Source organism: Eulemur rufifrons, chromosome 17 (assembly GCF_041146395.1).
Source record: "Eulemur rufifrons isolate Redbay chromosome 17, OSU_ERuf_1, whole genome shotgun sequence".
NCBI classification, from domain to species: Eukaryota; Metazoa; Chordata; class Mammalia; order Primates; family Lemuridae; genus Eulemur; species Eulemur rufifrons.
Window position 1 is genome coordinate 93,275,213 of NC_090999.1, and position 14,986 is coordinate 93,290,198.

The 14,986-nt window shown below is 38.2% G+C and overlaps 1 protein-coding gene across 1 annotated transcript in view; it reads left to right on the top strand.

The window, feature by feature from the left end:
- The window catches only part of SLC27A6 (solute carrier family 27 member 6), a 47,596-nt gene that overhangs the window by 14,290 nt on the left and 18,320 nt on the right, over positions 1 to 14,986 (top strand). The window contains exons 2-4 of the mRNA XM_069492578.1: positions 515 to 718; positions 3,632 to 3,790; positions 5,089 to 5,213. Coding sequence (XP_069348679.1) covers positions 515 to 718; positions 3,632 to 3,790; positions 5,089 to 5,213 — 488 coding nt within the window. The remainder of the gene's footprint in view (positions 1 to 514; positions 719 to 3,631; positions 3,791 to 5,088; positions 5,214 to 14,986) is intronic.

The window sequence follows — 14,986 nt, forward strand, 5'->3', positions numbered from 1 at the left end:
TCTCCTCACTTAACTTTTGGCTCTGAAATGGTCTCTAAGCCGCAATGATCCTCTGGCCTCAGAGCAGTCAGGGATTTTTCCAGACGTATTTGATTACAGCAGAAATAAACAGCCACAGACAGACAGACAGACGGATTTTTGGAATAACTAGCTACTGAGTTGCATTTCAAGAAAAATGTTTAGTGCAGTATCCTGAATTTAGATTTAAAGTATAAAATACTTTTATTTAAAAAATTGGGGAAAAAACATAATTTGGGCAGTGAAGTTTCTAAAATTCAGTCTGAATTGGCCTACTTGCACCGATCAATCAGGTGGTGGATAAGTAAATCTCCCTTTCAGTTTAGTCCTGTTGAAACAGAACCATACAATAGGTGAGATATTATTCATCCGACATTAGAAGGAAATCAGTGTTTTATTTACATTTTATCCCTGTTTCAACATGCAAAAGCAACCCCAAGGTGAATGGTTTGAGGTTTAAGTTTTATTTACCTATTTCTAAACTTTTGACTTTCAGACTTGCTTGGAACTGTAGAAGAAATCCTCCCGGACCTCCCAAAAGATATCAGTGTTTGGGGGATGAAAGATTCTGTTCCACAAGGCATAATTTCACTCAAAGAAAAACTGAGCACGTCGTCTGATGAGCCTATACCACACAGCTACCATGTAGTCTCAAGCCTCAAGTCTACTTGTCATTATATTTTTACCTCCGGAACAACAGGTATGACCCAATTCTTTTTAAGAAGGATGCAACAAATTTGCAAAGCAGCAGTATTGGGCAGCTTTCTGCCAGGTCGTGACCAACCCTCTGAGAAATCATGCATGCAAGAAGACATAAGGTTCTTGGATTCTTGAACTTTCAAACTTGGATGAGAAAGTTAAATTGTTTTCACTTTAATTTGACAAGCCATCATGTTCGTTTGGCCTTTGTCTCATTGGAAAAGATTTTCTTAAAGTTCGGTAGTACAAAGGGCCTGGAACATCTGAACACCTTGGTACGGCCCCAGGTTCGGTGTGTAGTATTTGGCCACCTTTGTTAAGCACGATCTTTGGTAGCTTCTCTGATTCTCAGATTTCTGATGTGTAAAGTGAAGAGCTAAAAAAAATAAAGAGCTTAGTTTACATAATTTCTAGCTATTCCCCTGGATTAAAAAATCTATTAACCTACTTGAAAACAATTCTCTATATTCCTGTGTAAAATGTCAAATCCGAAGCAAAATATAGCTATAGCTGCAATTTAAGCACCTGAATTTTGCACTTCCTGATTTTCCTTAGGGGAATTGGATCATGTGACAAATAGGAAGTCTTCAAGATGTCACAGGTTTAGGAGAAGATATAAAATAGAATCAAATAACTAAACTCCTCTTTTTAAGGGAAACAGCAATAGCAACAACAAAAAAGAATAATGAAATTGTTTGAGAATTCAAAAGAAATGTTAAACTTAACTGGTTCCTAGGAAAAATCAAATGGTATTAAATGTAGGCTAAATAGGCTTTTGTAATTAATTTGAAGATGGTCAGGGATTTGACTTAGGCATGTTTAAAATATTCTATTACTAATTTCTTGTGCGTAGGTAATATTGTAAGCAACTACTATTGCACAGTACATTTTTTCTTATTTTTAAAAACTATTTGGTGCTTAATAATCTTTTAGACTGGAGAGTAGAATATATTTTACATACTGTGATTAGAACAGCTTTGGTAAATGAACTGGGAAATGCTGAAATGTGTGTGACTGCTCTGTCCAGGCTCAGACAGCTTCTCCCTGAGATTCTTGAGGTGACCTAATCAGACAGGTCTAGAAGATTGAATAATGGCAGACTGAACACATACTGTAGGCCCTCAGGACTCAAGTAATGGGACTGGAGAGGGTGGCAATAACAGTGCAGCAAAGGTGAGGATAAATGAACGCAGTGCCTGACACAACAGCCCCAAGAAGCTGGAGCTTAAGGCGAAGCCCTGATGAAAGTTGATTTGCTCCCACAGAACCTCAAACAGGCTCCGACACTTGGGTACAGGTGCCTCAAAGAGCATAAGATAAATGTGGAATTATAATCAGGAAGCTTTATAGGAAGTTGTGTTTAAGAATCAGTTGTAAACCTTGGATTGCTTTCTCCACCCTGGTAGAAGATCTGAGTTTTATTCTCTGGAGAAGCTGAACTTATGGAAACCCCAGGAAGAGCAGAGGTTGAAGAAATAGGAGGGCATAGAAGAAAGTCTATGTATATCTCCAACTACTCTTTAACAATTTTCCAATTTTACTTTTCAAGATTTTTGACCGAGGAATCTGAGTAGCCCACGTGTAAAAATTGAAAAATATTTATAGCAACGGATCCCCCAACAAAATGCCCTGAACAATGAGACTAGTAAATAAGTCCCACTCAGCACACAGAACTTCTAGTTAAGATTCTGTTTGTTTGTTTTGTGTTTTGGTGTCTTCACTTTTAAATATAAATCAACAATCAATACCTCAACCAGATATTTGAGGAAACCTCTAGGATATCTCCTAGATTTGGTAAAGACCAGTCTATCCTAGATCAAATTGAGAGCAATATAAACCAAAAGATAAAAAGGTGTTGGGGAAATCAGAGGTAAGCTATACAGGAGAAATTTTCAAAAAATTATTATCATTAATAACTTCTACAAAATATCAATAATGCAAAAATAAAATTACTCAAAAAGAGGAATAGTCAGAGAACACAAGAGTGGGAAGATAAATCTCTCAAAAAAGTAAATGAAAAGGTAAGAAGAGGAAAATAAGATAGAAAATAAATTAGAAAATTAATAACTCAGTTCAGGAGGTCCAATCTTCCAAAACATAAGCGTTCCAAAGATGAAAGAACAAACAAATGTCATCAAAGAAGGGAATGAGCAAAAGGAACAGAAATAAAAAGGGAAAGAGAAGAGGATGTAGGAATTATTTTTTTCAAATTTAAAAAGTACGTAGAACTGTAAGACATGAGTTTCTAGACTGAAAAGACCTACACATTTCCCAGAAAAATGGATAAATAAGACCAGTCCTAGTACAAATCATCATGTCATAGACCAATAAAAGATTCCAAAATTTTCAATAAGAAAAAAATGAAAGTACCAGGTTGCATGCAAAAGAGAAGAAATCAGAAAGACAAAAGATTTCTCAATATGTATAATGGAAGTCAGAATCTTATAGAGCAATGCCTTCAAAATCCTGCAGAAAGATAATTTCTTATCTAGAATTCTATACCAATTATCATTTAAGTGCAAGGGTAAAAAAAAATATATTTTCAGACATGTGAGGACTTAAAAAAAAAAAAACTTACTTTCCAAATACTCTTCATCAGACAGGTACCGAAAGAAAACATGAGCTACTGCTATAATTAACTTCTAGAATCTTAGATCTGCCCAGAAAGATCAAACTATAAGATTACATAGAATGGGAGATGCTGTTCTACGCAGTGTGTCAAAGGGATGTTGCTAATGTCACCACAGCCCCTTTTACAAAGCACAAAGAATATTGTGATGTATTTTGTGTCCACTGCTAGAGTAGTTGATACCAGCATAGCCTTCCTTTCTCTGACACACACACAGACACACATGCACAGATACACACACAGACACATACACACACATTGCCTGTTCTTTTTCTTTTCTTCCAGGTCTACCAAAAGCAGCTGTGGTTTCTCAGCTGCAGGCTATGCAGGGGTCCGCTGGACTTTGGGCTTTTGGCTGTACTGCCGATGACATTGTCTATATAACCCTTCCTCTGTACCACAGCTCAGGAGCGCTCATGGGAATTGGTGGATGTGTTAATTTAGGTGAGTTTTTATTTTCTTTTTTTAATAAGTTCTCAAAATGCTTAATAATTTGAATAAGTTTTCATTAAGTTTGATGCTCTCAGTAGACTTCAGAGTGATTGTATGCATATTATGTAATTATAAAATAGTATTTATTAAAAGGACACAATTTTATGGCATATTCAGAGTATTTTTGATGTGAAAAGAGCAGTTGCCCGGGGATTCAGCCATGTAGTTGGAGCTGGCTATTGACTGGGCTTCTCTCCTTGTGGTCACTCAGCCTCAAATAGTCTGCCTCCAGATTCCGTAAATGGTGGTAAGTGTTCCAAGGGAGCACGTGTGGAAGTTGTATGACCCTTGAGGCCTAGTCTTGGAAGGTGCATAAATTATTTCACCTGCATTTCATTGGTCAAAGCAAGTCGCAGGCCAGACCAGACTCAAGATTCCAGCAATGGGGAAATAGACCCCACCTCTTCAAGGGAGGAGGAGCAAATCTACATTGCAAATGCAAGTGCTTAGAAGGAATATTTGAGGCCATCTTTGTAAACAGTCTACCCAGACACTCAGTGAGTCAGTTGGTAGAACTTGTGACTCAGTAGATTCTATTCATAAATATGCAAGATTATGCTATGTGTCAGTTACTAGACCTCAAATACATAAATAGAGATCATTTGTTACTACCTGTATATGTCCAAAATACTATAAAGTAACTTTTTAGAAGAGTATATTTAGAATATGATCAATATCTACCATAAATAAAGATGAAAGTCAAGACATTAAAATTTTCTGTTCACACTCATTGTTGTCAAAATTGTGTTGTTAAAATTAGGTTCTGCAGTTATTGATGAACTTTTTTGCTTATGCTACCATACTAATTCCTCACCTTAAGATATGTTGAGGCTGCCTTAAGCTTTTAAAAATAAATAGTATGTATATATTCAAGGTCAAAATTAACTGAATAATCTTGGTCTCTGTGAGGAAGGAACATGACTTTCTATGGTCATGTTCTTTACCGTGGTCCTTACCTATGGTCATGCTTTAATATTTGTAACTCTCGTACTTATTTTGACTGTTGCTTTTGTCTTGTATATTGCAATAAGCATATTTTCAGTCAAAATATAGAATTACAACATGAATTTTTTAAAGAGTTCATTAAAAATAAGATCAATGTTTTTAAATGAGTTCGATGTAAACAATCAATGATGAATTATAAATGCTTGAAAGTGAGCAAATATGTTCCAGAGTAACATCTGTGTGTTTTATGATAATTCTGCCCTTGAATTTTTTCCCTTAATGTCTGTTTTTGTCTTTTCTTACAGGTGCCACTTGTGTGTTAAAGAAGAAATTCTCAGCAAGCCAATTTTGGAGCGACTGCAAGAAGTACAATGTGACTGTGTTTCAGTATATTGGAGAACTTTGTCGCTATCTTTGCAAACAACCTAAGGTAAGGGTCATTATTATCAGAGAAAAAAGGTATTTCAGAAAGAATAAGCATTGAGAGAGAAAAAGTAATTTTTATTTCTTTGTTTATACTTCACCTTCTTCCAGAACATAATTTAGCTGACTTACAAAGATGCATGCAATACTCCAAGATAAAATAGTATAAAACAAGTCAGAGAAAATAAAAGGAGAGTGATACAGTTGTGTACTAACGTGCTTTGTATTGTAGATGGATAGGATAGACCTGTAATCCAATCCACTTTGATTTTAGGCTAATCAAAATTTCTATCAACATGACATGGTGATCAGATTATGAAATTAGATGCATGTTATGTTTACAGAAAGCAATTATTCCAAGGTTACAATAATGTTTTAAAATGGTGTTCTAAAAAAAAAAAAAAAAAACAACTAATGGCACTGATTATACTTGTTTTTCTGTTTTTTTCTTTTGAGTAAGTTATTACATTAGGATATTTCTTGTTTTGTTTTACTTTAAATTAAAAAGAAATTTTCTTTGATTTGCACTTGTCTCTACACCTAAAGCTGTCATTTCTACATTCTTTTGATCAGTTACCACCATCTGAAAAATAGATCAGTAAGCAGAGAGATTTGCAACAGCCTGAACTTTGTCTTTATTGGTTTGATTTTTTGCCCTCTGAAGTTATTTTCCTTTTCCTAGACTCATTTATCTCTCCAAATTCTTATTTTTTAACTTTATGATTCCTGAGGCCAGAAGGAGTGACTCTTTCTTTAATCAAATCTACACCAGCCCCTTCAAGAGCGGGAATCAGGATATCTCTCCTTGTGGGTGGGACAGCAGAACCTTGGCCTTCGAGACCCACCTTTCCTAGACTAGGGGGTCTCTCGCTCATCACCTTTGCCATCATCACACCTGCAGAAGGTATAGATGGGGGGCTGGGATATCTTCTCGTGTTCTCTGAGGCTAAAACACGGACACATAATTTATTAATTACAGCACCACTGAGACTGGGCTGGAGGCATTTAAATAAGACCTATTAAAGATATGGGCTTACATAGGGAAGATGAACACAGAAAAGAATGTGAAATTGGATGCTCTGATTTACAAAATGCTTTCTTTCATTTTGAGCTTGGAGTTTACCACAGAGAGACCTCCAGTCTTGCTCCTAACTCACCTCCTCATGCCAGAAACCATTTGTTTTCATTTTTTGTCTAGAGTGCTTTAAATAAGCAGAGATTCCATAGATCCACAGCCAATAAATGGAGTTCCAGAGAAATGGTTTAGGTTTTTGAAACTTTTTTCTTTTCATGGAGATGTTGCTTCAGATAAAGATTGTTACCTAAGGAGCCCAAATTCAGCAATTACAATGCTACAACTTCATGTGTTTTCTCTTCTCGTTTTCTTTGTATTCTTTGGTAATGTGATATGTGGACTAGGTTCATTTAAGGAATTACTGCCCTCCAGTAAGACTAAAGCCACCCTCAGATGAAGTTCCATGACTTTAGTACCCAGCAGGCACTACCAAATGAAATTCTTCGTCTTCTACCTATATTGTGAGCCCTGTCATTCCTGTTTCCTTAATAGCGACATTGGCTCATGCAAGGTCATTTTCCCAGTAAGTGTGGTTCAGTGCATGCATTCTTTTTTCCAAACTTTTACCCACTTAAACAATGTTGTGATTAGTATCTTTATGCAATATAGCCAATGTAAGGTCTCAGAAGTGAGTGTAAATTATCAAAGTCAATGGATGTTTTTGAGATTTTTTGTTACGGCATATTTCCAGATTGCTGTTGAAAGTGGTTTAAGTGATTTAGACCCTGCTCACAATGTGGGAGTGTGCCCCATGCACGGTGTCTTATCAGTACTGGGTGTTATTAAAAATAGTGCTTCATGGAAAGCCAGAAGCTCCTTTAAGCCCCCTCAAAAGTCCCTGAAAGATGGAGGTAGGAGAAAAAGCAGGCCAATCTCTAAGGCCTACCTATTTGCTTGGGCTTCTCAGTAACATTTTGTTAGAACAAAGGATGCTTCTGTTTTTTTTTTTTTTCTAATTAGGAAAATGATTATTTAATTTTATTTATAATTTTATAGATAGAAACATTAATTTTCCTCGTTAAGGTTACTGGCAAAGTGAGATAGTTCTTAGCTGTATTTCCCCTTGGAAATATCTGTTCTGAGTCTTTTACTCATTTATCTCTTTGGCATATAATGTTTTACCTTATCTGTTTGAATTCTCACTTTATATAATAAAGGTATTAATAGTTTTTCATATTGGCTCTACGTTTTTCTCAGGATTTTAAAAAAAATTTTTATTAAATGAAATATTCTTTTTACCTCTCTGAATTTGTATTGCACTAATTTTAGGAAAATATAGCTTCAGAGAATTTGAGAGAACTGAGAATCGAAAACAATATCTGGTTGCTTTTTATTTATTAATAATTTAATTTTTAATGTTAATTCTTAACTATCTTTGAAGAAAAGATGATGTTTAGGAAATAATCTCTAAATGCTTATGTGAATGCCAATTGAGGAGGAGAGAGGGAAATAAATATAGCTTTACCGGAAGGAAAGCTTAATTTTTTTTAAAGCAAAGAAGCATTGTACTATCCAATGCCCTTTTGTTGACTTCACACAAAATGAGTACAAGTGGTTTTTGGCATTAAAAATTAGGAAAAGAAGAAAGTAATTCTGTTATGACATCTCCCTCGAAGGAAGTCCTGCTGTCCAACTTTCCCTTCCATGACCTGCCCTTCAAAGGAGGGGCGGAGTCTGCCCGGCAGCCGGCGGGGCGGGGCGGGGCGGGGCCGGCGGGGCCGGCGGGGCGGGGCCGGCGGGGCGGGGCGGGGCGGGGCCGGCGGGGCCGGCGGGGCGGGGCCGGCGGGGCGGGGCGGGGCCGGCGGGGCGGGGCCAGCGCCGGAACACGGCCCTCACCTCCAAAGAACTGAAACTGAAGGTCTCAGGAGCTGTGGTGTGAAGCCCCACAGGCATTTATTTAAAAGTAATCCTTAATTTAAAATTTAAAAATAGCAAAACCACATTTTGTGTGAATAAATTCAGATTTGTTGTCAACTGCAGGGTCAGTAGCAGTATGTATTCCAAAGGAGATTTGCCCGCAGGTGAAAGTTACAGTCTGAATTGAGAGTTCCGGCCGGGCGCGGTGGCTCACGCCTGTAATCCTAGCACTCTGGGAGGCCGAGGTGGGCGGATCGTTTGAGCTCCGGAGTTCTAGACCAACCTGAGCAAGAGCGAGACCCCACCTCTACTAAAAATAGAAAGAAATTATATGGACAGCTAAAAATATATATAGAAAAAATTAGCCGGGCATGGTGGCACATGCCTGTAGTCCCAGCTACTCGGGAGGCTGAGACAGGAGGATCGCTTGAGCTCAGGAGTTTGAGGTTGCTGTGAGCTAGGCTGACGCCACGGCACTCACTCTAGCCTGGGCAACAGAGTGAGACTCTGTCTCAAAAAAATAAATAAATAAATAAATAAAAAATAAAAAATAAAAATAAAAATGAATTGAGAGTTCCTAGGTAGTTGCATAAAAGCCCCTAGAGTGGCTTTCCTTGGCCAGAGGCACTTGTCCATTCCCATCCCTCAAACCTTCCTCCCCTGCTTCTTTTCAAAACAGTTACAAAGGTTCCTTCCGCATAAACATTGGATGTGCCTCTTTAAAACTGCTGGCAGCAGCACCGTCCTTAAGAAAGCCAGAGAGACTGATTCCCTTTAGTCACAGAGGGATGGAATAGTTCTCTTCCCCACTTTCCATCTTCTAGATGTTCTATGTGACTGGAGTGCCATTACACAATTTCTGGTTGATCTAGTTCTGTATGTTTTTAATATTAATGCTGCCTTTAATATTGATCAGGAGGAACGTGGTAGAACTCTAGACATCAGTGGTCCTCTGAGGGAGTCCTGCTGCAGCATTTATCTTATTTAAATATAATAACTGCCTAAAATGCAGCCAGCAGCCATATCCAGGGACGTGTCTAGGGATAGGATCACATATGTCACTCACTCACTCATTCAGGTAACAGCAGATTAAGGTACACGGGAGCACACAGGACAAAATCAGATTGCTTTTCTCATGGGGGCAGGGGAGAAAATAAGCAGCAAACAAACGAGGAAAAGTAATGACAGACAATTACAAATGTTATGAAGGAACAAAACAGGACGAGGCGATGGAGAGTGATGGGAAGGGGGAGGGGCACTGCCAACGGGGGTGGGTGGTCCGGGACGACTTCACAGCAGTGGTAACCTGGGAGCCCAAGACCTGCCATGACAAGCCGGGTGCGGGCACAGGACAGCCGGGGGTTGCAGTCGTGACAGAAGAAACTGAAAAGGGAGAGGCCCGCAGAGGACACGGCCTGCACGTTTGAAGAGAAGGGGAGTGCCGCGGGCTCACCCGTTGACCAGGCCTTAGGAGCTCTGTAGACCCTGGACACAAAATTTGGATTTTATTCCCCTGAGAGGATTTGACAAAAAATGAAAGAAGAATTGGAAACAATTACACTACTTTGGTACCTATTTTGAAGGAAAGCCCACAAAACTTGTTAGATTAGGGATAGGGAGTGAAGGAATGGGTAAAATCAAGGAGGAGTCCAAGGTTTTGGGTTCAAGTGTCTAAGTAAACCAGGAACCATTTGCTGAGACAAAGAAAACAGGTTTGAGGAATGAAAATTAAATTTTCTATGGAACTGTTAAGTTTGAGGTGTTAATTAGGCATTCGGGTGAAGAAGTAAAATAGGCAGTTGGATGTAGGAATCTGAAGCCCAAGGAGGACAGAAGACAGGACCTAATTAACAAAGCAAGGACCTATGTTACGATGCGGATGTATGAGGCCTATTTTCAAGTTAATATTTATAATTTAACATTTAGACTATATAATTTGTCCATAGTTTTCAATGTAGAACACCCACATTTTGACATTCTCAAGACACAGTGTATACTTTTTAGTAGTATATTTTCTAAAAATTATATCCCTTTTCTTTATTTTGTTTTTCTAAAAGATAAGAAATTCACTGGAAGCCAGAAAACATCCTTATGATTCTGGATACTTTCATTAAAGTATATTAAAATTTTGACAAAATGTATCATAATTGATTCCCATTATGAAAAGAGAGGCATTTTTAAAGCATCTGTATATTCCATAAATATTTGTTGTTCATTAAAAAACATATAAATTATATTAATTTTTCAATAGTAATGTTTAGACAATTCTGCAGTGACCACCTAAAAGTTTGCTAGGTTTTTTGTCTGTTTTGTTTTGGGTTTTTCAGGGTAACAAAATGAAAATGTTGAAAGACAAGTCTGAAGCAAATGATGGTAGTGTGACTTTTTTTTTTTTTTTTTTTTTTTTGAGACAGAGTCTCACTCTGTTGCCCAGGCTAGAGTGAGTGCCGTGGTGTCAGCCTAGCTCACAGCAACCTCAAACTCCTGAGCTCAAGCGATCCTCCTGCCTCAGCCTCCCGAGTAGCTGGGACTACAGGCATGCGCCACCATGCCCGGCTAATTTTTTCTTTATATATTTTTAGCTGTCCATATAATTTCTTTCTATTTTTAGTGGAGATGGGGTCTCGCTCTTGCCCAGGCTGGTCTAGAACTCTGGAGCTCAAATGATCCGCCCACCTCGGCCTCCCAGAGTGCTAGGATTACAGGCGTGAGCCACCGCGCCCGGCCTTGGCAGTGTGACATTTTTTTAAGAGTTCAATTTGAAAGGATACTTACTTTATTTTTTCTAAAAAAGTCTATCATATTACCTTTCAAGAGTTTTTTTTTTTTTGTCATATATAGATAAGATATTGGGATAAGGAAGATTCAACAGTATCAGAGAATAAAATTCCAATAAAGGAGATTGAATGATGTTGACTTGATCTTGGTATCTTGAACTTGCTATTTGTTTTACCAGTTATCTTTTGAATGGGTCTGAAGACAGTCTCAGGGTAAAAGCTTAGCATTACCTTGTGCCTATTTATTCTTTCTTTCCTATTGAACATGAATATATTAAAAACACTTGATCTTTTATCATGTTTTCACTTTTGTAGTTTCTATATCACTGCAAGTGTTTTGTCATCTTGTTTTCTCTTTTCTACATCTTGTAAAAGATGTGGTCTATCAAATCAGTAAGTTTTAGAAAACTTTTCCGTCACGCTTCAGTAACCTTGAAAGATGACAGTTTCAAATAATATAAACTTTAATTATCAAGATGTCCTGATTTAGTTTCATACAATTCTCTGTAGCATTAAAACAATTGATTTTGTCTCTAAGATCTAGTTATTTAAATATATTCATACATTTTTATTATTTCCTTCCCCCCAATACTTGAAGAACACTATTATATGGTTGAGAAGGTCACCTCTCTTTTAAAACCCAATTTTCCTTAAATAAATCAAAGATGTGTATACTATTCTCATAATACATATGAAAGCATTTAGAAAATTTGACAAGGTATCACAGTCAGATTTTCTCCTTAGAAATTACAAATGTAGAAGTTTGAGGGACTGAGATAAATAGCTATTAGCTGCTTAAATAGAATTTAGCAGTCACTAGTGGCATTGAGAAGAGGCTGTTGGAAATGTTTCTGGGGGAAGTGGTGCTGATTTAGATCAAACCAGCAGTGCAGGTGGCAAGATGAGGTTTGTTTGGGGATGCATTTAAAGGTAGAATCTGTGGGATTTTCTCTTGGATTGGACAGGAGATGTGAGAGAAAGGAAATCTTCAAGAGTGATTCCAAAAGTTTTTCTTTTTTTGTCCTTTTTTCTGATTGGTCACCTGGAAGAATGGCATTGTCGTTGACTGAGACGGTCAAGATGCAGGCAAGAGCCACATTTTGATGGGAGAAGGGGTTAAAAAGTTGGACTTTGGCCATTTTTGAGATAAGATGTCAGATTTCTAAGTGGAAATGTCAAGTAGGAATCTAGAGATATAAAACTTGAAATCAAGGGAGAAGACAGGGCTGGAGCTATAAATTTGAGTTAAGTTGTAGATGGTATTTGCAGCCAGGAATATGTGTAGGGAGTAAGAATAGAGAGAAAAGAGGAAAGGTCTGAGCGTGAGTCCTGAGTGCTCTAACATTTAGAAGTCAGGAAGGTTGAGGAAGATTTAAAGCCATAAATTTGCATCTTGAGCCTGGTTTAGGTGAGTCTAATCTAAAGACATGTACTGATAAATTGGGTTCTGAACCTGTAAGGCTGCAGACTAGATCTTCAATTTTGGCATATTCACTGTGATGACAAAAAACATCTTGTGAGGTCTCTTGAGAGAAGGCCAAGTCTCATCTTCCAGAGAGCCCCCACTATTGTGGTCAATCTGTTTCCACTTGAAGTTCCACACTTAAGCTAACTCATTAATCCTTATATCAACTCTGGAAATAATTGTTATTACACCCATTTTATAGATGAGAAAACTGGGGCGGAGGCTGTTTAAGAAAGCAAGGTAACTGGCCCAAGATTACAAAGCTTATATGACACAGTTGTTGGTTAGGCTTGAATTTCACACTCCCCAACTCCAAGCAGCAAAGAAACCAAACAAATTGCCCCTGTGTCACATGGTCAATTAATGGAAAAGCTAGAATTAAATCTTTGATCTTTTTATCTAAATTTATTGTGTTTTCTTCCCACTGGGAATAAATAATCTAAAATGAAAAATTCTAGTAGTTTGCCATTTGCCAAAGATTCTCGTGTTTTCTGGAAAGCCCTCATTACAGAGCAAAGATTGACCATTTCTGACCTTGACTTTATGTGTCCATAGTAAGGAAGTGAAGAATAGACCATTTAAGGAACAGGCATGTGAAAAATAGAAGATAAATAAATAATTCTGGATATAAATTTTCAAAATGCTAAATCAATTTTAAATATGGAAAAATCTTATATACTGTATCTACAATAACAAGATATAACTCCAAGAGAAGACAGGCATAATACTTTCAGGGTTTCGGATTTTATATTTTTTAGTCATTTTGTGACAAGATACTATAAAATTGTTAATATTTTAATACTATTTAAGTTTTATTTTTAAATGATCGTGATCTATTGAAATGAACTTTTATAATCTGTATTGTATGATTTTTATTAGTCAAAGAACAACTATTTTTCAACAACCACAAAAATGACTCTAATTTTTAATGACATTCATGGAAATATTTTCAAACTATTATTTATGCCCTAAAATGGTTTGTTAAACTGAAGGCTGTTATCTGCGAAGGTGCTGCCCGCCCAGACTCTGGCTTGTGAGGCCACATCACAGACTGTTACTGCTGCGGGAGCCTGTGCTGTCCTTTTAAAGGTCCCTCCTTTTAAAGACTCTCCAACCCTTTCTTAAAAGAGGTCCCCACTCTCTCCCCCACCATTTCTTTCCTGCTTCAGTACAAGAAAGTTCCTCTCTTTATCCCTGTTTTTCCTGCCCCAGGATTCTCTGACATCCTGTTGGAGGTTACTTTGTGCTCATTCTGCAATCCCCATTTAACTTGCTGTCCACACTGTTTCAGTGTGTAATATTGCAGCGTCTTTGAAGAAATCAAACTGGTTTCTTCATTACTGTTGTTCTTATTATCACATAGGGTGTGTTGCTGTGACACACCAGCATGTATACTTATGAGTGTGTTTTAGGGAAAAAAGCTCTTATATTAAATAGAATCAAGATGGAAGAATCATAATCCCTAACGTATGTTGTTTGTATTTAAAATGGTCTTTTAGGAATGAGACCACATTTTTGTGCATTAAATAGCTAGTTATGCAGGGCTAAAGGCAGAAATGATTTTTCCCTTTGTTTTCATAATTTATTTTTCTTTTCTGTCTCCCTCCATCTATCAACAAACATTCTCTTACTGCCTGAAAAATTAAGGTTAATACACAATTACCTGTTTTTAAACTGAACCTCCCTAGTTTCACTTTTCTTAGGTGCATAAAGAGGCTATTCAGCCTGGATATGTTAGAGATTCTCTAAGTAGGACAGAGCACACCCCCTGGAAGAAAGGGACTTTGTTTCTAGGAGGGCATTGTTAGAGGCCTGCGGATTTCAGGAAATGAGTAGCTGGAGTCCTGACCAGTTCGCACTGTCTCAGCCACAGCGGCGCAGGAGGCTCTGCTGGGAACACAGCGCCCAAAGAACCTTTCCAAGAAACCAGAGCCTTGGTTCAAGCTGATTTTACTCCTTTATTGATAACATCATGTTAGGGACAGAAAAACAAATGAAAGGTAATGGAAATCGGAAAAACAGAAAGGAGAAAGCAGTGATAGAAAAACAGTAAGGAGGATATGGTTGCAGAAAAATAAAAAGAGGGAACGGCTATTTCGGTCTTACAGAACGGGGTCACTGGGCCATGGAACGCTGACCGCCAGTCGGACAGTGGAGAAAACGCCCCGGACGGTCGCGGCACTGCCCCGGCCCGCACGGATTGGGAAGAATGACCGAAACCTAACCTTTACGCCACGTCCATACCTGGAAAGAATTCAGTCCCCCAAACAGCGACGGATAGCTACGACTAACCTTTACTAAACATAAAGCACATAAAAAGAGAAACAGAGAAGTAGACACTTGTGGAGACAGACCGGTTTCCCCTTAGGAAATGGACTGTCGCTTTGCACCCTGAAACTTTGCGCTCAGTAAGTTCGTCACACGTGCTCGCTGAGCGCGTCACCGCCCTCCACGTGCGGCCCCGCTTGCGACTCCTCCAAGCCCGGAGCCCGGGGACCGGGCGACGCTGCGGAGACTCAGACAGAGTAGAACTGGTAGATCGTATTTTATGAACATGTTCAGCGTTAGTAGATACTGGCAAACACTTTATCGAAGTGGCGGTACTA